Here is a 26264-nt window from a genome sequence, read left to right as displayed (position 1 = left end):
GAATTCTAAAAGTATATATTCATTATAACTACAGAACACGCTGCAAATCCATTTTGTTTCCTTGTTTTTAGATGAGATTCTTCATTTTTAGATTTGTATGAAAACACTTGTTTTCATAGAATTTTCAACACTGTATAACAAATTTCCTCCGCTTGTTGAATAAAGGGGTTTTCATGATAACATTATAGAATTGATACCAAACATTAGCATAGTTCATACATTCATTAACAAACAGTTTTTTTTTTTTTTTGACATTGAAAATTAACACTTTTTGATTGATTATCACAATTGAGTTTTTATTTCAATTCTGAGTATTGACTCAGATAATTAAGAAAACACAATGTTATGAAAGTCATAAGTGCAATAAGAAATTAACTGTTCTTAAAATGATAAACGCATAGGTAGTTTCTGTCATAAAAAATAAACCTACACGCATGCTTTTTTTTTTATCATCAGTTTGATCGGATCCTTGTTATTTTATAACCTAAACCACTTCATAAATTATTTGAGTTAACTTCAATTAGAAATTAAACTTAAAGACTTAGATATTGTAAAAGAATGCACCAAATGTTTCGAGAAAATATTTTTATTTCAACATATACACTGAAACAACAAATAAACATAACAATCATTTATAAAATCAGACAATTACTCTAAATATGGTCATGTGTGTAAGTAGTGGATGAAGAGTGAGGAATACTGATCCCCAGTGCAAAATTCTCACAGAGCAGGAACATATATCCAATATTAAATATGAGTTCAATAATGTTTTTAGAGAGACATTACACTAATCTCTAGTAGGCTTTATTTTTGTACAGAAGGGTTTCACTTATTCTTTTTAAGTATCATGTCAAGCATTTTGAGAGCAGACTCTGGAGCATCTGAAGGAACCTAAGAAATAAGTTCATATTCAAATAAAAATTTTAATATAATATGTGTAATATCCATTTTGCTGAGCCCTAATGCATTTCTTAACCCTTTTGAGGACTGTGATCATATATATGTGATCCCGTGATTCTCCCTTCACAGCCCACAGTATTTTAAATAAAACGAGCCTTTTTGACTCGAGCGGCCCAAGGTCACACAGATGGGTTCCAGGGGGGATTGTGAGCCCAACTCAAAAATCCTGAAAATGTCTTGAGTAAAATCATTAATGACACATTTAAAAAAATTTATGTTTTATAAATTTAAATCATTGATATTTTCAAAACATGAAATTCTAAATAAATTATATGCAGCATAATTTAAATGCTTAATTATTTATAAGTTTAATTTTATCTCTTATTACATTTATTATTCTCCCAGAAAAAATATTTACAAATGAAAGGGATGTCAAGTATAAATTGTAGTTCTAATATTTTTTTGATAAAATATACAAGAATTTTTATAAATAAATGTGAATTTTTTAAACTTCTGGACCTTGGATTTCTGGAAACTTTCATATTGCGGTTAGCGGAAAACCAGATTTTTTCCGGAGCACAATCATCTCTGGGGTTCTCAATATGGTACACTCATCATAGAACTCATATTAGTACATATGCATACTTTTTAGTACATATACTCTTAGAGTATGGAAGTTGAAAATATAATTTCAATTCAGCTTGTGTGTTGTAAAATGTTTTCAAAGATTTCACACACACACAAAAAAAAAATTATAGAGTATTAGCTTTTCCAATATATCATCGAACTACAAAGCGAATAATAATTATATTGCCAACTTTGATGACAATAACATCACACTAAATAAGATAGCCAAGTTCTGTTACATGAACACATCATAAAAACACAGTTTTTTTTCGATGGTTGAACACTTATTAAAAAGTTAAAACTTTTTAGCCCAAAAATTAAAACAATTGCAATTAAGGTAGTGTTAAAAACATATGGCTAGTAAATGATCCCCAGTAAATATTTAATTATTAAACATTTATCTTAATAACAATGAAGAAATATAAGTTAACTATATATGTTGAATTATAAGCTATATTGGTAAAATTTATCATGATTTGAGTACTGCATTGGAGTATTTCCTTTGTTAGTCGGCAAACATAAAAGATTTGTAAATAAAGATTTCCGAAAATTTTTATCATTATTTCACTCAAACTATTACTTAAATTACGTTGCGACTTCAACACAAAGTTTAATCAAAATCGAGAACTGTTCTTCGAAATGTTTTATAACTTAAATTTACACTTATTTTACTTCAAACACTAATAATGTTTATTCTACTTGAAAGTAATTGCTTAACTAAATAATACTAAGTATGTACTTACCATATGACCAGCTTTTAAAATCCAAAAGAAGCTAAATTGCTTGAATGTCTTTACAAATCCTCCTGTGCGATCATTGGGAAATGTCAAAGGTTTCTTCGGAGCAGTCATAAAACCTTTATTGCCAGGCCAATTCAACTTTTCAATCCATGCTAGTGTGCCTGTAATGTCAACAAAAAACTTAAAAACACAAATTAAAACATAGTGTCAAACAATCTTTTTAGGAAAAATTATTAATTGCCTGTTATTAAGAGATATTTTAAAAGTATCATACCTAGAGTATCAACAATAAGATCCAACTGGCCAGTATAAACATTAACATCAATATAAGTTTCATTTGAAAGAAGTTCACTGACTGAAAAACAAAATAGCTTAAATTAGATCTGAAACCTTTAAACCCATTTGTTAATAATCAACAAATGCTTAGAAAGTTATTTCACATAACTCACAAGAACTGAAATTTTTAGGATATATTTTTAAGTACCTTAGTGGTATCTTAATACTTAAGTGGCAGACTAATGTATTCAGCCTCTCTTTCATTAACCTGTTAATACAGACTATGCTCTCTAATATAACACATCATTATAATGACAAGAGATGTACTGGGTTTTTAGTCTTCAGAACCAGTAACGGGTATTTAGTGAGGGGTAAGTGTCATATATGTTCAACAAAATTTTATCTAAAATAGTAACTTTATTATAAAAAATTATTGTAGTTTTAGAAATCCGTGTATTTCATCAGTTTCTTAACAATAAAGCTGAAATAACTGGTTTAGGTATGACATATTTTACTTTTGCGCACAATTTTAAATCTGAGAAACCTTTGTAAAGAGGACTTTAGAACAGAGAAATATGTTCACTAAAGAGAAGTGTCTACTTGAGAAGACATACAAGTTCAGAAAACAATGCTAAAAATTATTTTAGTTGTATTAATATAGTAGTTAAATAAATACAAGAATTAAATTGATATCTTGGAAAAGTTAATAAAATCGCAATGAGTAAAATTTAAAGTTAACTGTTGAAAAATAAGATATATCTGTATTATTCTCATACTGAGTTTGCTTTCAGCATATAAATAAGTGTAATGTTTTATTGTTTACGTTTTTAGACACAGCATTTTATAGAAGTATACAATAGTTGCTAAGAGAAGATAGATATTTTCTTACAAATGACTAATTATTTTATACTATCAGTAATTTCCCAAAAATTAAAAGTCATGTTAAAACCAAGATAATTTTTTTAATAAAAATTGTTATTGAAATTTTTTTAAGAAAATTTTATTTTAAAAATATTAAAACCTTTTTTTTTAATATTACTCACCAAAAAACTCATTTGGAGACATTTTGTTACATTTTCAGTAGAAGTTGATGAACATTTATATTGAAAAGAAGCCAGCATGAATAAAATTATCCATTGATAACTTTAAATTTTTAATAGAGCAGTTTTTTTACTTGTTACCTTTATAAATAGAATTTTCAACCAGTCCGGTTAACGTTAGCTTATTGTCGTGCTATCCATGAAATGATTTCATCTTTTTTTTTTCTTTTGTAACACAATTGCTTGTTAGTTTCACAGAAAAAGTTTTCCATAAGAGCAAATTTGCCCCTGGTTTGTTGCTCGATGTAGAAATTACTTTGGGGATTCAAAATTACTGGGATACCGAGAAAAAATCCTATTGTTAAGTACACTATAATCGCTGTTTTACTCTTCTGTTAAACTTTGGTGATAAAATAAAAAATTTCACTATGCATCTAGGAGTTTGAGGTAGACCTCATTGCACATAAATTACGTATACTATTATAAAACATTTTTCATTTAATATACTGTCATTTTAAAGTGTTATTAAAATATTTTATAATATCTTAACATCTAACAAAAGCTACATAAATAAATTCTACTCAAAATTCCCATAAATCTAATGAAAAATTAATTAATGAAGTCTATAGCAGATACCTGCACTTTATAGCAAAGTTTTACAGTAATCATCCTGCATACAAAAAGTCATCCCAAATTTCTTTTTGAAATTTTTTTTTAAAGCTTAGTTTTAAAAAGAATCTAAAAATAAAGACCTATGTTTTACAGGTGCGCAATAAATTTCCTTAAATCTTTATTTTGTAAATTATTTGTTTGATAGAAAATTAAAATTTTTATATTGTTTTGCATAAATGTTATGATACCTGGACGGGTAATCAATCTAAATTTTAACGGGTAACTGGAACTGGCGAGGTAAAACTAAAATTTTGCACTTAATTTTAAAAAAGTTTCAAAGAAATTATTAAAACCGCTATTTCTTTACTTATATTACCTCACATCAATACGGAGCATCTTGAATTGCTTTTGAATGAAAGAAGAGTAACACGATGTCCCTAGATTCTTATTATGTCAAGATGGTGGTACTGATCAATGGTCAAAAAATTAGTGACACATGGATTACTTGATAATCAAAAGCATATATTGCACCAACAATCACGTTTTATTTAGGTTAATAGAATGAATTCACAATCTGAATTTCTTTCAAAGAGTACAAATAATTTATCATTCTTTTTCTTGATTGAAAATTCTATTCTCTCTTGTGTAATGTTATTGCCCCTGTAGTTCATTTTAGTTTGAAAACGTATCATCTTTGCATTTATCTGAATGCATATTTTTTAAAAATGGCAGTCTGGAGCTAGATTATTATTTTAAAAGCATTTTTTGGCTTTTATTTTAGCTATGACATCTATTTATATTAACCATAATAAACAAAATATGTTATTATCAATCATCGCGTTAGTTGCCGTATTCGTATTAAACAAGGTTGCCACTCAAATCTGGAAAAAAAATTCCCTGTGTTTTCCCTGTACATATTATACACAATATATTACGAGGAAACAACAATTACTGTGCTCTTGTGTGAGCTATATTGGGCAAACTATTTTTATTAGTTTTAATTGCTAGAAAACAGCTGAACATACTTAAACATTATGCTACAGTAAATGAAATAGTTTAGTATAGCTGAAATGACATGGTTAGCTTTAAGACACGGTAAGCTGAAATAACATGGTTAGCTTTACCCTATAGATTAAGCTTTGAGTGGTCACCATTTTTTAAAAGACAAAAATAAGAAACAAAATTCCCTATCCCAGTTTGTAAAGAAAAAATCAAAATTCTCTGTTATTTTAGGTAATTTTTAAATTCTCTGTATTTTTTAGGTTTTCCCTGTGGAGTGGTAACCCTGTTAAAGTATAGCATTGTTTGCTCACATTATTCCAGTATTTCACAATTATGAGTAAATACTTAATGGTATTTTCGTGCACTCACGATAACATTCGTTTTCCTTTGATCAATCAAGATTAAATCAAGCATCAACTGTATTTTTTTCCTGAGATTTTTTAATCATAAGATAATGCTGTCACTAAACGTATATTTCGAAAAAATTTAAAAATTAATTACCAGAGGACACTACAGGTTTCATAAAATCTTCTGAAAGTGCTTCAAAAACATCAGATGACTGACCTAACACAGAAAATGATTAATTAAGTACACAGCTTTGTTAAAACTGAAAAAAGTAACAAAGAGAATAAGACATAAATTTATTTTTAAAAAGAAATGTAAAGAAAATATTAATTTTATATATTTTGTTGCCTAAGAGCACTTAACTATTTAATTAAAAGGATAAAATTGGCAGTGAAAGAAAATTAGAAATCAAAGTTATAAAATAAAATAGAAAATATTCAGTTTTTTAAATCCTATTCAATATTTATAACAGATTGCAGATTTGCCAATAGTGGTTAATAAAACTCAGTACAAAGAAAGTAAAAAATTTGTTCAGTGTATTATATGATTATATTCTTCCTTCTATTAGTAAAGTGTGACCCTTGGTAGGCATATTTGCATTTGGAGAGAGTAATGTTACTCTGACAAAGTCCAAGTTGAAATGTGAAATGAATGTAGAAATTCTAATCACCAACATAACAGATCCATATATGTCTATCTTTTACTTACAAAAAAATCACTAAGCTTTTGTGTTTTTAGATCATGTTTTCAGTTTAAAAAATTATATTAATTCTATAAGCATTAGGTAGGAAAATTATCATATTACCTAATAAAAGGTATAAGATGATCTTGATTGTTAAAATTAAAAAAAAAGGAATCTTTAAAAACAGTAATTCTAAATATAGTTAAACTCATTTTTGACATTATAAATCAGTACCCATTCAACAAATTTTAACCTGCATTAATGAATACTGAATTGCAAGTATGATGTTCTTTAACATTATAAATTTCACATAACTGATCATAATATAGCATACTGAATATAAATATAATAGTAATTCTAAAACAAAAATAAAACATAACCAAAATATATTAAAAACTTTAAAAAATTGAGTTGACTACTGTTGAATTACAAGAAATTGAGCTGAAAAATAAGAATAAAGTACAATTAAAAAGATAAAATGTGCTTCGCATTTTATGCTTTATTCCAATTGTTAAGCTTTATTCATAAATAGCACAAAGTATACTCTATTTCCCTTTAACAATGAAATATAGGTTTAAAAACTTTATTTATTTAGAAATTGATTCTCTCATTCACAGCTTGACTTTTTTTTATTTACTCAATATATCGGGACTCATTCAGTTGCTACAGAGATGAAATACTCTAAAAAATATTGAATACGGATAGCTAAAGCCTACATCCGCTAACTCCAAATTAACAGAGGTAAAAACCAGTAAAATCAAATAATTAAGACATGAAAAATACAAAAATTACAAATAAAAGGTACAATTGATATTTTTTTACACAAGAGTTTTTTTATAATATAATTTCATTTGATAACTTAAGCATTACTTACCACCCCAAGTGACATTTTTTGGTATGTCATTCAATTTTTGCCTTATCTTCCCATTCATCAAGTCAGACAAGACATCCCCGTATAGTCGGTCTACCTGTCTCCTGAACAACTTATCTTTGAGGGAGAAATAAATTATTCAGTTATTTATGAACTCTATTTTACACTCAACATTTAAATCAGAAAGAAAAGAATATAAATAAGATTTCTCTTAGGGGGGAGGTTAAAAATGTTTATATTTGTGACACAAGAATAATCATGAGTTAATTTATTATATTTCTTTTATCTTATCAGTTAATAAGTGAAATGTAATTAAAAATGAAAGTATAAGTTTTTTTTAAATCAAAATTATAAGGAATGGTAGTCTCAATAATTGATCAATGTGTAAATGTACTTTTTCAAAATGTATAGTTTTAATAACTACATATGCGGTTGCTCCAGAAGCAAAACTTCCAGAAATTATTTTAACATCTCATCGGTGAGCTTTTTATTCTAGGCATAGCTTGAAACGTGTGTTTAAGAAAACAGACACAGCAAAAAATGCACCATTGCAATAAACAATAAAAAAAACGTAATAAGAAATTTCATACTTTCTATTCCGTACTTATTTAAACACTAAGCATAGTTATTAAGTGGCAATGTCCTGAACTTCGAGGTAAGGGTGGCAAGGTAAATTAACAGAGATAACTCTTCAAACATCTCTATGCAATCAGAACACTAAATGATAAAGTGGTTTTGAAAAATATTAATTCAAACATGATTATTACCTTTATAAATTTATAGGACCCATGACGACCTTATAAAGAGACTTGCTGGCTTTTAATATCTTTTCGAAAAAAGACTGATTTTTTTTAAAAAAATGTACTAAATAATATAGATTTGTGAATGACATCTCATTACGAAATTATTTGGATCCATTAATTCATTCGTTAAAAAAGAAATAATTTTCATATGTAAATTTTAAAATCAGAATCAAATGCTATGTCCTTTTTTTTAAACATGCATTTCCAACCGTGTCCATTTTCTTAAATACCTATTTTGAGTTGTGTCCATTTTTCTAAACAAGCATTTCAGGCTATATCCAAAATAAAAAGCTCACTGATGATCTGAATTAATTTTCACGATAGCTAAATTGCTATTAACAGACAAAAACAAGTGAATATCTTATTTCTTGATTACATTATCTGCAAAATATTATAATAAAAACTTAGTTTTAACTCTAAAAATCAAATAATTACAAATAAAACTTAAAATTTTTTTTGCCATGATAGTGTAAAATATACAAAATTTTATAATAAAAAATGAGAAATTTCAATTATCAGTATTAAGTTTATACTAAAAAAAAAGAAGAGAAAAACAAAAAGATTTTTGTAAATACAATAGAGCAGATTGGCTGAGATAATTGACAATTAACTTAAAGGTTATTCTAGAATAGGGATGCACTACCTGTATTCCTCAAATTGTCGATAGGCAGCCCACAGTAAAAAACCACCTTAACAAGAGCTACCATATTTATAACTATTTTTTAAACTGATTTCAATTTTTTTTTTAAAGAAGTGAAATTATAACAATAAAATTTAAGCATATCGAGGCATTAAAAGATTCAAGTCTTTTGACATCTTAAAATGAAAAGATTTAATTCACTTATATGCAGTAAAAAAAATTTAAAATTTTATTTGTAGAAAAAGTAAAATCCAGAGGCAATTTAGTTTTTTTTTTCCTTAAAAAAAAAGACAAAGTATACTAAACTTCAAGTGTTTAATTTAAAATTATCATACAGATACCAAGTCCCCTTGAAAATAGTATATATATATAGATTGCTATAGTTTGTTTTTAATTGTTGAGAAAAGTTGGTATTGTTCTTATCATAATAAGGAAAAAATAAATAATAATTTAATATAAAAAAGACAATTCATTGAATCTTCGTCGGGGCTACAGAAAACTAACATTTCTTTTCTGAGGCTCGCTAGGCGAAAAAGGTTGTTCACCTTTACTATAGAATCATTAAAAACTGCACAAGGTTAACCAGACTGTGTTTACACTACTTTACATTTACACAGATAGTTTTACATTTGTATCAAAGTCTGATAATTAGTTAGCAAGAGAAAATGCTAATTGGTTTTAAAAAAATTAGGATTTAAATAAATATAGCAACAAGCAGAAAAATATTAATGTTTGTAAATGACTCAGAAGGGGCACTTTAAAATAAAGGTCTTAAATAAAATAGAAATAGAGTTTTAAATAATAAATCGACAGTTTAAATGCAGAAAAAAATAATCAAATAGCTTACACAGTCTGTGATTTTTAGGCAGAGTGTTGACAGATTTATTAGGTGATGGACCTTCATTCTTTAAAATATTATAGAAGTCGACTCCATTTGTAAACTAAAACAAGCACAGCAAATTTTTCCATAAATTTATATGTACAGTATGCAAAATAAAAAACAGAACAGCTTTATAACTATTAATCCAATGATCGGATTTTCAGGTACTAAACTGCACCTTAATAAATATTGATCTAATAATGGGTTTTTTCAAGTAGTAAGATGCAATTTTAATGGTTCGAGAGATAAGCCTTAAATATGGAAATTAATTCCTGCAAAGGATATTTTAAGTTCTAAAATGGACACAAAAAATCCATTTCACTTATATTTTATATTAATTTATAATTAAATTATTTTTCATTAAATCCCAAACTGTTGAAAATGCAATCGCCGAAACCACGCAGACAATAAAATTCCCCCAAATCGAGAGATCAAAAAGTAATTCAACAAATGTGAGATTTGAAAATCCCCATGCATGGTGTAGCACTAAGAAACAGTGAAAATCCTTAGCAATAACTGTCAAAATTTCAATCGTATATCCACGTGGGATTGTGGGTGAGTCATCAATAACTGAGTGCAAAATATGTGATTTGAAGTTTGCCGAACAGGATAATATTTTATTAAAACACTGAGATTTCAAAAATCAAGTGAAAATCTGTTTTAATAACTACTGAAAAAAGAATAATCAAAACCACGAAGATTCACAGTGGAATCAACTCTAATCAAGTGGATCCAGAAATTATTACTAACTGAAATATGTCATTCGGAATTCGCAGTATGTTAAAGGGGCATATTTAAATATGGAGATTTTAAAAAACCTTGTGGAAATCTGTAACAAAGGATGCGAAAATATTGCAAACCATGTGGATTTATTGATTGTTGATAGAAATTGATGTTAACAATTATCTATTGATTATTTTTAATTGAATTAGGATTTCTTTACCTTAAAGACCTATTATTCGGAAATAACTATTTTCTGCACTTGCCAAAGTTCAGACAATTCCGAAAATGGGAATTTATCACTGTATTTATGTATGTATATGTATATATATACAGGTACAATTTTAAATAATCGGAAATATTCAGGATGGGCATAAACTTTATTAACCAACTCCTCATTCTCTGCATCTACTGTGTATCAGATACTTTATATATTTAAAAATATAAGTACTAAATTACCTTTTATAACTATGCCTAAGCACAAACTGAGTCATGTGCCTAAGTAAGTAGAAAAACTTGATTATCAATCACTACAACGATAAATGATATCTTTTTATAAAATTCATTGTAAAATGAATTTTACATTAAATTATATGAGAATATATCATAACTCAAACAATAAAATGGTATATACTTTAAAATCTAATATAATTATACTAACATTGCCAATCAATTCTTGGATCTGAGAAAATCCATCAGTTGCTTTTTTGAACTGACCAGCGGCTAAAGCCTGTTTAACTTCATATGCATGTGCTTTAATTGACTGAAGTCCAACTTTATCCAAAAGAGACTGAAAAAGATTTTATAATAGGTTAATAAAGACAAATAGTAACTATCATATAAGCCTACCTATTTTTTAGTAAAAAAAAATATGCATTAAATATTAATAGTATAACCATGCTTGAAATGTTTTGCAAAATCTGAATACATGTCAGCCCTATAATAGTGTACAGCAAATGACAGTAAGTTATAATGATAATTAATAAAAACGTAACAAAATTGATAACTAAAAAACTGGTGATTAATTAAACTTCTGTAACTCTGATTATCTGCTGTTATTCAACCTCAACTTAAATAAAATTATATAAACTTTAATTACAAGATTATTAAAATCATACATGCTTGATTTTCTAAACATAAATCAAATATGAATGCAAAGCATATTTTTTGAATAACAGAAGTGAAAATTCAGTAGAGTAGATCAAACATTTTGGTGAACAGCAAGTAGAATAGGCAGACAACATTGTGAAGAAAAATATGTAGGATCATTCTTTTATATATATAATGTGTCCTTAATTGCATCCAGACTCAGATGTATCCTCTAGTACTATAGAGAGCATAAATTTTTAAACCCCATAGTACTTAGTTTATAAAAGTTTAACAGCTTTTTTAGAAGAAAGGAGATTGAAAATGTTTGTCTTTATTGAAAGTGTACCGTATTTTTCGGCGAAAGCGCCGCTTCGTCACAAGCGCCGCACCTGGATAAAAATGAATTTTTGCCGCAATGGCGCTGAACCGCGTATATCAGCATCCTTTCAGAAGAGACCTTTAAATGACCATTTAGAATATCTGTATAATAAAAAATTAAATTTTTTTATGCATTTCATAAAATAAAGTTTTAATTTCTAAATTATAATAAAAAATTTCTTTTTCAGCAAAAAAAAAAGCAACAAAAAAGTTTTCTCTTTCAGCAAAAAAAAAAGAAAACAACAAAACTATATAAAATAAAGTTGTTCTTACTAGTTGGCACCGCGCCAAAAAACAAGAACAGCAAAAAGAATATTTATATGTTCAGTAGCTGAATTAAGGCTGAACTGATTGCAGGAATCCGTAAAACAATGCAATAAGAAAAATAAAATAAAAATTTATTAAAAGAAAGATTTTAAAATAAAAAGATTTTAAAATTTATCACCGTTAACAATTTGAGGAAAAACTAATACATAATAACGAAACAGCTAATAATAACGAAATAACTAATAATAACAAGAATAAGAAATAACTAAGCAGGCCCCAAAAAAATTCTGAAGAAATGAGCGAACGGGAAATAAGTTTCACTTTCACAATCTTTGAGGGTGGAATTTTAGTGAGTAGAATGCCCTCTCCTTCCATGGAAATAACTCAATGTGACTCAATATTTAAAAGGGGTTGGTGAAAAGAAAACGGTATGGGTCCCCTAATCCAGCATTCCAAAATTTGGCACTTAATCTGATCTAATCTTTTTTTTTTTTTTTTTTAAGAAATTTATATTGATAAGACAAAAAAAATAAGCTATATTCTTTTTATTTGGAATTTTATTCTGTTGAAGTAACTTAGGTACTTTCTTTTATCTTTTAAAAATAAAAAAAGAAGCTTGAAAAAAAAAAATAAATCTGTGTCAAAAGAAACATCTGTTTCTTAAGCAGTTTAAAATAAAGTGAGAAGTAAAAACACTTGCATTTCCAATGAACAAAATAAAGAAATGAAAGTTGGAAAAAACTGATCAATCAATCTTGACAGCTGTGCTTTACCCCCAAATTTCCCTCTTCTGTTTGACCATAAATTGGCCACACCCAGTTGACATTGAAACTACCACGTGGACAACAAAATGAATTCTATCCCTTTTGCGGTTTTTTATTCGATTCATAAATTTTTTTTTTATTTTGCTGCTTTTTATTTTTTCTTGTTAATTGTTGCTTGCTTGTTTTTTTTTTATCGCTATTAGTTTTTAGCTTGTTTTTTGTTGTTATTCATTGTTCAAAATTTTTTTTGTAGTTCCCTGTTAGCTTTTTTTTTCTTCTTGCGAGGTAAGCGTCTTTTGTTAAAACAAAATGTTATCTAAAAGAAAAAACGAGAACTATGATCTCGCTCCAAAGAAGAAACGATTATTTCTTCTTCATAGGATTCTGATTATTTCTTCTTGATTATATTACATAGATTATTATTTTGATTAGTAAAATTTCTCTTAAGATGGGCCAGTTTTAAATTCACCCCACCCCATCATAATCTACGATCGAAACTTGACTAAATTTATTGGTTTTTCTGAAATTAACAGTGGAATTGAATTATAGTAATATTTGGGGGCCATATTGGAATTTTGCGAAAGAGATCCGAAGTTCGGCATTTCGCCAGTCCCGCGAGTGTCGGGTTTAGGGTCCTATTCTTCCTTTTCTGTTCGCTTAAATTACTATTGCCAAGGCGCTAAATACATTTCTAGATTGCGATTTTTCCTTAAGCTGGGGGTGGATACAAGATGCATACCTTTTAAATTTTCTCCTTATGCGATGTTTTTTTAAAATTATTATTTCGTTTATTTATTTTCTTACAGGCTGCTGCCGAAAGTTTGCTAAGAATTGGCGATGTTCTGCAGCAGATCGCAATACGGGTGAATATTTCGTCGACTTCGTTTTTTAATAGTCTTTCTCTCAGAAAATTATTTCATCTTAAATAACTTTCCTTGACAAATTTTTTTGCTACAAAAAAATATTTCGTCGGAAGCGCCACTGCATCGGAAGCGCCGCATGTAGGAAAAAAACAACTTTTTTTTCGATAGCGCCGCGGCTCTTCCGCCAAAAAATACGGTAACTCTTAAGTCTGAGCATTACAAAAATGGTGCACAGAAAAACTGTCAACATTAAATAATAATGAAATAATTTTATTTTTAAGATAAACAAATTGAAGTTTAGATACATATCAAATCAATAACTTAAGTTATGTCACAGTCTTTTCTTGGAAAGTAGAAATTTACATTTTTTAAAAATTTAAAATAAATAAATGAAACAGTTTAATAATTTTTGTCCATTTTTAAATTATAACAGTTCTTTTCCAGTAATAGTATTTGGTAATTTTTTATAATTTTTATTTTAACACGGTGAAAATGTGATTTCGTTATGAAATTTCATTTAAAAAAAGGCGACATTCAATGCATTAAAAAAGTTCACATGTATTTTATTATTACTCTTTGAAGAAATTTAGTTACTTTTCAAAAAATTAAAATTATAGAAAAAAGCGAAAAAAGAGCAAGCAACTTGACATTTCATATAATTAACAGTACTCTATAAAATAAAATTTACTTCAATGTGAAACCTTAAGGTTTAGGAATTATTACTTTGTTTAAAGGTACTCAAAAAACTTCAAACAAAGTTAGAAATTTGTATTGCTAACAATTTTAATCATAAAATATTCATGATCATTCATAGAAAAACAATAAATACTACAATGTGATATGGAAAAAAAACTTGCATCTAAACTTTGCTGCACACAAAATTAATAAATAATTACAGTTACTTACTGTAGCATACAAATATGGACCCCAGGTATAAACTGAATCGATGGGTGATATCCAAGAATCACCAAGTGCAATTCCCTTAAAGTTGACATTGATGGTTTTACTCTTAATTGCCTGAAATAATTTAATAAAATGTGCATCTAATATAATAACTTAACAAGCACAAAACAATAAATTTCTATTAATGCTGTACATAAATTGAAGACTTTATAAATAAACTTAATATAGATCTAAAAAAAGTTTAAACGTTTCCTTAAACATTATATTTTTATTAATAAACTGAATACTAAAAATTTGCCTGGCACTTAATACATTACACAGGGGAACAAATTTTTTGTTGCATTTATACAGATACTTGATTTTGTCAAATTCGGGTGTGAGGATTTCAAATTTGATATTAGTTTTGGTCCTAAAGCTACAGATTTTTTTTAAAATTTATTAAATGTCATTTTTAGATCATTTTTTTGTCAAAATGCACAAGTTTAAGAAAGCGATGTATAACAGGATTGGCATAAAAGTTGCAACAAACTTCGAGGAAAGTTAAGGCACATCATAAGGATTAATATTGCATGGGAACCTATACCCAGAAATGACGTTACTTATTTACGGATAAAGTTATAATAAGGAAGCAGTCCTAGCTTCTTAACTTGTACATCTTGACAAAAAAAAAGAACAAAAATAAAAATGTCATTAAAAAAAAAAAAATCTGTAATTTGGACAAAGAAACGGATTGCACATTTGAAATCAGTGACGTGGATATATCCAAGATCTCTTAAAAACTCTCATGTAACAGAAGAAAAAAAGAAAAAATTGTTCTTCTGAGTAATTTAACTAGCACAAAACAATACATTTCTATATAATGCTGTATAAAAATTAAAGATCTCATAAATGAATTTAATATAGATTTAATAAAAAAAGCACAAATATATCATAAAACATTAACTTTTTTACCAACTGAATATAATTTGTCTGAAACTTTATACAATATACAGAATTAAATGATGCTTCAGAAAAAATGAAAACAACTTTTTTTTTTCTTTCAATTTTAACATATAGATTATATGTATGCAACTGATTAGGCATTAGCATTACAATAAGTTCAATGCTTATTTTATAACAATAGTTTTACATTTATTAATATAACTTTATGATTTTTTAAGGTATTAGTAACACCACTTTTTCTTTGAAAAAAAAAACATTCCATGGATGGTGATGGTTAAAATTTGTAATATCAACATAATGAATTTTGTTTATTACTAAGTATTATTTTGATACTATGAAATTTGATAACATTGAATTCCAGAGTTATCCTTTAAAAACACAGATCAATAAATAAAATTTTTCTAGTACACAAAGTTCATACAGTAATTAGATTGCTAAAAAAAATTTATAAAGTAGTTTGATAAATAAACATTTATACTTGAGTTTTATTTGGCTTTTTTAAAATTTGTGTTCAATCAGCTATCCTCACAAGAAACTTGTAGTGAAACAAAACTTTATAAAAAGTAAAATACAATAATACTAAAAACTGTCACCTTTTTACATTTGTCAAGTTTTTCACACTGAGTCTTTAGGGGAAAATTTGTTTTAAGAGATCAAAGTAAGCTTAACAGCTTTCAGCACTATGAAGTATGTTATGGAAATTGTGTTCATTGCTGTAAATTTGTTAAATAGACAAAAATAAACATAATAAATGAATACTGAATTTAATAAAAAAAGTTTTCCTGTGATATTAGCGCCTCTAACCAAATTTTTTTTTCTTAATTAGCAAGCAAGCTGAATTCAAGAATAACAAGAGTTAACTCAATCAAATGTTTTTTGTCAAAGTTATCAATAGTAGAAATATTTTCCGACCATCAGTCCAATTTTTTTTAAATTCCACTTTTTATTATTGCTATGATAAGCAAAAATTATATCGTTTAAAAGAAAAACAATATAGGAAAAAACATTTAAGTAGTTGGTCATACATTTCCATTATTATAACACGCAGTGAAAAAAAAATTTTTTTTAAAAAGAAATATTAATAAGTATAATATAAACAAAAAAACAGCCTTTTCTTTATAGTTTTTAAACAATGCAGAAAAAGAATACAACTCTTATTTTAATTGGAAATTAATTTATCAAGAATTATAGGATTCTTTGAATAGATTGATTATAAAGTTCTTCTGTCAAAATTTCATTTTTCATTTCAAATAATAAAACAAAATTGATGCTGAAAGATATTTAAAAGATTATCTTACTAGCTGAGCTATAAGGGAAAAAAATTCATTTTCTTCTTAATTGTTAGAACATTCTAAGTAGACAATCTACTTTAGTTAAGCATGTTTAAAATTTTTATAAAGATCGTTAACTATTAAATACTACTTACCACTAAAATTTTTTTTTAATTTGTTGTTTATTATGATTTCTACTGTGAGACTTAAGGTTAGAATATTATTTTAAAAACAAAGCCATGAGAAGTACACCGAAATGAAAAAAAATAAATAAATAAAATTAATTTTCAAAACATTTACCTTGGACAGAGCAAGAGCGAAATCCACAGTCATTTTTCCTCCATAGGATTCACTAAATATATACAATGGAGATTTCTACCAATGAAAAAAAAAAAGGTTTAGAAATTAAAATAAAAAAATATACCTGTTAAGTATCGAATGCATTAATTATAAGAAGATAAGATAATATCGAATTTTCTTAATCTTGCTACATTTAAATCAAACTGCTGATTAATAAAAGCACGCTATCAGTTCACACTCCAGTACCAATAATTTTTTAAATATAATATTGAAACTATTACATCCTGCATCAATAATGTGTCAGAGTACAATTTCTGATTAAATTTAACACAATAAAATTTGAAAGATTCTTTAAAAAAACTAAAAAAAATTTCAGCTTTTCTATGAAATTTGCAAGCGTGATTTTGAATATATTCAATGATTTCAATGATTTTGAATATATTTCACTTAACTAATTATAATGTCACTGATATACTTTTTTAATCTTAAAAACCAACTTTTTCAAATACATTTAATTAAACTTTACAACAATTTTAAAAAAGCATTAAATTGTGATTGTGATGCTTTGTTTAAGAATTAGTATAATTTTAAACAGATAAACATTAGAAAATAATAAAAATTAATTAATTAGTTACTTGGAATTCTGGAACAGTATCTAATATTGAAGTTAAACAAGTGACAAGATCATCAGCTATTTGCTTGTTAGTTGTAGCCAGTGCAGACTTATTGGTTACATAACTGAAGCCAGTACCAACAGGATTGTCAATAAACAACAAGTTTGCTTTGCTGAGCTAAAAAATAAATTATTGCATAAAAAATTATTTATAGTTTTTAATTTTATAAGCGAGCAATATTCTCCAATAATTTTACACTTTAGCACACACCATAATTTTTTAAAATTTCAAATATCCTTGATTTTACATAATTTAGACTTATAGAAATAGGTTTTAAAATTTTACTAGAAGCTATGTATCCTTAAAATGTAAGTTGTTTCTCATTTTTTTTTTGTCTAAATAAAACCACAAGCAAGCATCACTGATGTTATCTTTTAAATAATGAAAATAAAAATAATAAAAAGAACTGTCTGCAGTTTTATCTTTAGCAATATATATCACTAAATCCAGGAGAAAAATTCATTTTTCTTCTGGGTTTAGCAATATATATCGCCTTTTTGAATAATCTAATTAAATTTTTAAAAGATTTTTTAGGATTGGAGACTAAAATGTCCCCTAAAAACAAATTTTAGAATTCTAGCATAAGCAGTTCTAGAAATATAAAAAGACACACAAACTCTTTCTTTTATTTTTATAGATAAAAACACAAAGCATAGTAAACAAGCTTTACCAATTCTAATTTGCTCCATGTTCTGTCTGTAACCACTTATTTAAAAAATGTTACACACCACTAAAATGTAAAACTATTAGTTTCAAAACCTTTCATGCTTTTTAAGCAACCTCTATTCTTAGCAATCTAGAACTAAAGAATAATTTTTTTATTTATGTAATAACATCTTTAAAAAGTGATGGTGAGAAAAAATAAAAATGAATGGATTGAATGATTGGCATGCACTATGATTGCAATAGTGATGGTGTTTGAAAGATACAAACTTACTGAAATGCACTGATTTATAATTATCGAAAAAAGGGGAAAATATACCCAAGTAGAATTCCTTGGTCTCAAGTGCTCATCTAAGGGTCCTATCTCTAAAAAGTTACCATAGCCAGTAGATGATGCTCCTGGACCACCCTATTAAGAATGCAAAAGAACATAATATTTACTAAAGGTAAAAACTAAAAAAATTAGTAAAAATTTGAACACCTATAAAGGAAATATAGAAAAATTTAAAAAACATTTGTTGTAAATAACATTTTAAAATATTTTATTGAAGTTAATTCACGAAATAATGTCATTTATATTATTTGTCAGACATCTTTGCTAAACTATTTTACAACCTTTAATATAAATATGCGCGTCTAGTCATCCTCAACTTTTGGAGAAGGGGAAAAATCTCCTTCAACAATTTACAACACTTTAAAGATTTTTTAAAAATATTGCTAATAAAAACATGCCAAGTAAGAAAGTTTTCTTAAAACATACTAAAGGAGTTACAAAAACAATGCTTGAATGGGACTCCTAACTTAAAAGCATTTTCTGTAATTAAAGCTGTCTATGATAAAGAGAGTCACGACAGTAGTGATCAGGGGCAACAACAGAAAAATCTATTGCTTTAAGTTCTTTCACTCATTCCTTCTTTTGTAAGGTTGCTTGTATTCCTTCTTTGTTAGGAAGAGGTTTTTTAAAGAGAGGGCAAAAAAGATTTGCACTTTCTTACTTTTAAAAAAAAATGCATATACATAAATATCACGAGTTAGAACTTAGGAAGTTGTTCAAAATCATACGAATTTAGAAATTTGACTTCTGTTTCAGAACAATCAGCTCATATAATCTTGCAAAGGTCGTTAACCCTTTTTTAATTATAATTTCATAAATTTTATTTAAAAAATTATCAAAATTTCTCCAGTTAAATTAGTATTTTATATTTAAAGTAAAATAGCTGTAAAATTTGTTTAGTATAAATAATGCTTTTGAAACATTAATATTTTTAAACACAGAAGCAAAGTGTAAAAATTTCATAGAATAATTGAAAAACTTTCCTGAATTCAAGATAGTAATTTTTGTAAATAACTGATAATTTTTAATAATTTTGATTTTTTAACCTTGTCATGCCAAATACAAGTAAAGCAACAACTGTTCAAAATTCGCTGTCTTGCGCCCATGATTTCGGCATTTTATTACGTCAATCATTAAATGTACAGGGCGAATTTCGATGCGCGTTCAAAGAAGCAGCTAGCTCAAGACATACTAGCAATAGGCCTTTATGTTCAAATCACTGAATTTGCAGATTTTTCTAAATTTTTTCAATTTTAAAGTATTATGTGGAAATTCTTACAACACTAGAGAAGTTGGGTAAAACTATTCATGGTAGTGGCTTGCTAGACCAATTGGAAAAAGTGAGACAATTTTCAGCAAAAAAATTATTTCGTTTATAGCTATTTGTAAAATTGAATCAGCAAAACTGTTCTGTCAATATCTAGGATCATTTTCAAAAAGTTGTACAGATTTTACAGAGTAGGAAAATGACAAAAGTGGGAATGATGAATACTGTAATATATATTAAAAGACAGTATTGATATGTTTTGAACTGAAAAAAAAAAATTAAAGAAAATTTGCTTGAAACAAAAGAATACAGCAAAAAATTTGATTATGCTCCTATAGAAGATCTCAGAAAACAAAGAAGAAAAAAAGACATTAAAGTTCTTTCTGGAAACTACTCAAAATCATGTTACAGAAAATGTAGCAGAAAACTACAAAAACAATATTTTGCGATGTACTGATTCTGCAGTTTAAAGACAAAATTTCTGATTTTATCTAAATGGAAAGTTGTAGAAACAGAAAATCGCTTACCGCTGAAAGAAGAAAGTCTGAAATTCCTATACGATTATCCAGCTTATGCTTAATGCATGTGATTCAAAAGAAAAGATAAAAAAATTTTTTTTTTAAATATTGCAACCGAATTCTGTAAAGGAATTAGTTAAAACCTTATGCTCAGTGACACCTGAAGTTAGATGCTTCTTCAACAACATCGAAAAACTAGCAAAACTCATCTTACTTGTTCCTAGTTCCAGCTGCGAGGAAGAAATAAGTATTATTTGTTTTGACAATTTTTAATAATTCAAAAAAAATAAATTATAATGAAATTTCAATCAATTATTATGAATCTTATTTAAAAAAAATTGTATTATATTTCATACTGATACAGGTAAATAGTTGTTTTATTCAACAATAAAATAACTTTACTTTAATTCCCACAAAATCATTCCTTTTAAATGTTTTTTTTTTCACTTCTATTTTTAATTGAAAATTAAATTGTTCAATGGCATTGTACACTGTTAAATGTCATGTATTTAAATGTGTTGTGTCGCCATGTAAAGGCAACTTGCCAATTTGACAAGCGCTTCTTAATGTTTGTGTTTATTACTTTGCTCATTGAGGATGCGCTATAGTGAGCATTCTATAATAAAAAATTTGGATACAAAAAACATCGTTCTTTCGTTTGTTGAGGACATTCTATGGTGTATTATCCTTTATTAAAATCAATCGGTAAATTTACAGTCCACTCAGTAAATTTACAGTAAATCGTCGTAAACATACACTATTCCAAACATAAAATATACTTATTCACAATCAAAATGCACATTTATGATAAATAATTAAAATGTACCTGCAGCCATATCACAAGAGGATAACTTGCATAGTTAGTAGTCTGGTCAGTATAATAGAGCCACCAAAACATGTGAGCATCCTTCCTGACATCAACATAGCCCCAGGCTTCTTTCCTATCAGCAGGAGCTGCTACAGCAATGAAATCAATCTTAGTAAATAAATAAAATTATAATTAAAACTACCATATAAATTAAGATATTGCCAACAGGTAGAATAAAGCACAATGCTTTTGTTATTTTCAATAAATTTTGGCCATGCGAGACTTTATCAAATGAAACAAAAATAAGAATATTCAACCGAAATGTTAAATCAGTATTTTTAAATGGATCAGAAACCTGGTACAACTTAAAAACAAATATAAATAAGTAACAGGCTTTTATCAATAAATGTATCAGAAGAATTTTTAATATAAAATGATTTCTTAAAATATCTAACAATGAATTATTCAAAATCAGTAAATAAAAATCAATAGAATTAGAAATCAGAGAAAGCAAATAGCGATTATTGGACACGCTATCAGAAAATCGAAAAAACTCCAAGATGCTAGACTGCAAAACATAAAGAGAAATAAAACACTTGGCCACAGACAGGGAGAGATAGGGAGTCTCAACAAAGATCCTAAGCTCCCTATGGAGTGAAGAGGTATAAGAAGAAAACTAAGTATATTTCTGGTATTAATCAATATGAAAGATAACACTCAAAACCATTAGCAATAAATAATTTTCATTTGATTTTATTAAAAAAATAAATAATTATAACTGTTTTTTATGCGGCGGGGATAGCCTGGTAGGTAGGGCGCTGGTCCCATGTTTCAGAGTTCATGGGTTCTAACCCCGCTGGCCGAAGACTCCCCGTGTAGTAAAATGGTGACTGATGCATGTTAAATCTGTCGAGTCGCAAAGTCCTCCATGTTCCCATAACAAATCAAGACCTCTGGGGGGTACTGAATTGGAGATCGATCGTTTTCTGATTCAGGTCAAAATTACGATCTGTGGATGAATGAAAGGATGTATGAATGGGTCCGTTCTATAAAAGGGTGCGGCGAATGGGGGTGGCAGAAGTCGAATTCTTGGCCATAGATGGCGCCATTGGAAAACAAGAACAATTGCACCTCTCTGCCTAAACAGGCATATGAAACCAACCATTTTTTTATTTCGAATTGTTGCCAGTGTATTTTCGTTGAACAGAAAAATCATGATACAGTACAGAACCCGTTATCCGGAAATCAGAAAACCAAAAAACCGGAACGAAATTCGATAAATTTTCCCGCCATTTTTTTAAAAAAATGCTTTTTTCCTCATAAGATTTTAGGATCTTTCTTTCTTTTTTGAAAGATGTTTACCTTACCATCATTTTGGAAATAATCATTAGTGTTTTACTTCATCGTTTTTTCTTCTTTTAAGATTATTTCCCAATATATATATATTTTTAGTTGAGTTTAACAATAAAAAAACGGCTTTTTGTAGCGATTCAGAAAACCGAAAAAATCAGTTCTCCGGAATAGCGATGGTCCCGATCGTTCCGGATAATCGGTTCCCTACGGTATAACCATTAATAAACATAACAAATACAGACATCTTTAGTTTTGATTGGTAAAAAATTGAAAAAAACTTATAATCGTATTCACTTTGTAACTAATTTATTTAATTCATATTTAATGATATTTACCAGTGATACTTATTTACTATCCTTTTTTTAATATTATTTGCTATTTTTAAAATTTTGATTATCATTCAAAATTAAGGCTTAACACTGAAAGTGTTATCATTATAAAATAATCACATCTTTCATTATAAAATAATCACATGTAATAATATAATCACAATATTATGATAAATATATTTAGTAACGATTTTCAATTATTTAAAGAGCTAAATAAGCAATATTTACTTCAGAATAAGTTATTTACTTTTTTAACCTAGAGAATGAAAAATATCCCCCATTCAAACACAAACAATTAAAATAATGAAAAGAAAAAAAATTATAGTTATATTCTAAATTATGCATAAAAGCAAAAGTATAGTACATCACCTAAAATTAGAATAAATTATTAAATAAAAAAACAGATAAATAAATATACCTTATGCCACTCTCTCTAAAAATAATTGTTTTATTCTACAGCTATGTTAACCAGATGATTTTAAGTTAACAGAGTTTTGGAAAGAATTCCATTTTAATTTAAGAAATGATACTATTTTAGTTAAGAAATATCTATGTTTTGTAGTAAAATATGTTAAAGTATAAATAGAATTCTCCAAAATTTGAACATATTTGTGAATTACTTTGATCAAATTCCAACAATTTTATGATTATATAAATATTTTAAAAAATGTTCCTTGAAAATTTTCACATATTTTTTACATTCTTGGCTAAAACCAATTGGTCATAGAATTTTCATAATTAATGCATAAGATGTAAAGTTTTCTTCAATTGTAAAGGAGCATTTTCATTTCTGAATCATGGAACTGAATCATGTAAAATAACAATTTACACAATAATTAATTTCAATGGTAATTAGTTGCTATAATAAATATCTCAGACTTAAAGCAGTGCTAGATTTCAGTCTGGAACTCAATATTAGGATACTTTAAATGAAAAATTATCTGAAAATGTACCAAAAAATAAACTTAAAAGAGTAGAAATAATTTAATGCTAGCCCAACTAAAGACTAAAGATCATGTAAACAGAATATCTCAATTTTCAAAAACGGGTGTTTTAATTGAAATTTAAGAAGGTGACAACACGTGGCCTTGAAATAGCAATATAAGGATCATTTGTATTACTAAAATTCATAACTTATAAGTTCTGATTAGAATATTTAATTCCTAAAGACATGCAAAACCCAAAGGGAATTTTAAAATTAAACAATGTAGATTAACACTTCGAACTTTAAATTATAAATACCTAATTGGCCATCACAAAATAAATTATTACAAAGGAATAATACGCTTTCACATAATTAAAAATCAAGGCTATACATGATAACGATTTGAATACGTATCTACAATTTAAAACATGTTCAAGCAACATGCAAAATAAATTTTAAATTAACGTCAATATAATTATTAATAAAATTAAAAATTTAGAATTTTAATAAACAATAAATTACCTGAAGAAGCCCCACAAAATAATACCACAGCAAAGAGAACAAAAACTTTCATGTTTGCTATGAGTCAAGACCTTATGATAGTGACTGGAAAATTTCCCTTTTTTTCAAAACAAATATTATCTCGCACTGATCAAAGTTCAATTCAAAAATACTCTGATACTTGAGAACGGATCTCTTAAAATTTAGAACGTAGTAGAAATAACTTCCTATACAAAAACCAAAATAATTACAAACAAAAGACAGGACACTGCTGCTGTATAAATAGGAACAAAAATATCGCTGATTGACGACAATAGTTTCACATCAACAAGAGCCGCTAAATGAAAACAGAAAGTAGAAAACCGGCTTGAAGCGGAAACTGCTGACTGCTTAGTTTCGTATTTCACTTCTCAAATTACGCTTATCCAAACTGAACGAATTTCTTTCTCCGCAGGTTCATTTTAATATTTCGGAACTGCGAGCGAGTTACAGTCACTCGAAAAAATAGCTGAACAAGCGTGTTCTCAAGCGTGAACTAGAGGTTACTAACATCAAGGTGGTAATGATTAGTTTGGTCATTTGCAATTTTTTTCGCATGCCAAAAAAACGTATGCAGTGGGAATGCATTTCTTGAAATTCATCCTATTTCAATTAAATGCGTGCGTTGATTTTTTGTGACAGCCTATTGTCATCTTACAATAGCCTATTGTCATCTTACAATAGGCTAAATTGCGTTAGATCAGGTTAATAGATCTCTAGATCAGTGTTTCCCAAATTGTGGTACGCGTACCTCCAGGGGTACAGGGGCAGTTTAACGGGGGTACGCATTCTTATGCGAAATATCTTGCAACAACGAAAGTCTCAAAACATTTCATTTAAAAACAAAGCTAGCCATGGAAATTTACGATTATGTAATTTTCTATTGGCTATTTTTTGCAGAGTTAATAGTTAATAATTAGTAGTGTAAACAGCCAGTTGTGTTTTTTAACTTTTGTGGAAATTTTTATAGTGAGAAATACATTCATTTTTTATTAGTCGTACACAGCGTTACGAAAAATTTAGAAAGGGTTCTCAAAAGTCATAAAGTTTGGGAAACACTGCTCTAGATCAACAGTTTAATGGCTCATTAATTAAGCTCTTGTGGGACGTTGACCATATTAGTATCCCAACTGAAACAAACTTAATTGCGAGGCTTTACTGGTTGGCCCCGGGGGGATAGAGCAATCGCATCCGATAAGGTGACACGGGCTCAAAGCCAGTAATGGCTAATCGTTTCGTATACTTTCCCACTCCTACGGCTAATGTGAAATATCTCTAGTGGTAGACAGACATTACGTTAGAATACCCTTCAACAGTCTAACAGTGCGAGGTTTTAGTGGTTTTATTCTCCCTGTAACTCAAATACAAGCAACAGCAGTGCTGGGGTGGGGTCAGGGGCGATTGGCCCCTTGCCCATCGATTGCCCCAATAATCGTGAAAAAGCCACTGTCTTCCAAAGAAATATAATTATATTCTTAAAAAATTAGTTTTCAAAATAGAGAAATTAGCTTAAAAATAGAAATTTCCGGAAATTTTTACCAACTATACGCAATCACAACGATTGAATACACTATCTGGGGAGAAGTCCTTTCATCTCCTCCTCTTTCCAGTTGTATAGGAATGTACTACGATATTTTTCCTTTTCTTAATATTTTTCGTTTTTAATTAATAAAAATATTTTATAGAATTTCCATGAAGCTTTCTTTTAGAACTATGCTTTAAGTTCCCTACAGTTTCCCAACTTAAAAGAGTCCCGCAGTGGACTGATCGTTACGACATGGCTCCCAGCAGATCACCGAAGTCAAGCATCACTGGATGCTGTCAATGTGCAGGTGGGTGACCACTTGGATCATTCTACGCAAGGACAGAGGGTGTGCGGTATTGGTCCTCGTTAAACTGTTCTACCGTAAAGTGCTCAACTTCGCGTTCAGGTCGTTG

General features: G+C 27.8%; 1 protein-coding gene across 2 annotated transcripts; it reads right to left on the bottom strand.

Moving 5' to 3' along the window:
• Positions 1–570: 570 nt before the first annotated feature.
• On the bottom strand, positions 571–25125 carry LOC107454967 (retinoid-inducible serine carboxypeptidase). 2 transcript variants are annotated; one of them, XM_016072352.4, is made up of 13 exons: positions 24309–25125; positions 21198–21325; positions 18572–18661; positions 17551–17706; positions 16916–16990; positions 14406–14516; positions 10800–10928; positions 9386–9479; positions 7099–7212; positions 5699–5761; positions 2542–2622; positions 2271–2428; positions 571–891 (listed from the first exon to the last, which is right to left on the bottom strand). In XM_016072352.4, exons 1-13 carry the CDS (start codon positions 24358–24360, stop codon positions 826–828), a joined length of 1317 nt encoding a protein of 438 aa, XP_015927838.1. In that variant the 5' UTR covers positions 24361–25125; the 3' UTR covers positions 571–825. The 2 variants fall into 2 exon arrangements, with proteins under 2 accessions (XP_015927838.1, XP_015927829.1); XM_016072343.3 differs by having other exon boundaries at positions 21198–21328; positions 24309–24799.
• Between the last annotated feature and the right edge of the window lie 1139 nt (positions 25126–26264).

The sequence above is a fragment of the Parasteatoda tepidariorum genome, chromosome 5, assembly GCF_043381705.1.
Source record: "Parasteatoda tepidariorum isolate YZ-2023 chromosome 5, CAS_Ptep_4.0, whole genome shotgun sequence".
Classification (NCBI taxonomy): Eukaryota; Metazoa; Arthropoda; class Arachnida; order Araneae; family Theridiidae; genus Parasteatoda; species Parasteatoda tepidariorum.
The sequence above is the reverse complement of the archived record's forward strand: the minus strand, read 5'-3'. Positions and strand labels throughout refer to the sequence as shown.

Bases quoted from the DNA above. Each gene is read 5' to 3' on its own strand.
- LOC107454967 (XM_016072343.3), bottom strand. From the start codon at position 24,360: ATGAAAGTTTTTGTTCTCTTTGCTGTGGTATTATTTTGTGGGGCTTCT. The intron at 18,662-21,197 runs GTACATTTTAAT...CATTCTTAATAG, and splicing joins CTCTTGTGATATGGCTGCAG to GGTGGTCCAGGAGCATCATC. The intron at 16,991-17,550 runs GTAACTAATTAA...TTTCATTGGTAG, and splicing joins ATACTGTTCCAGAATTCCAA to AAATCTCCATTGTATATATT.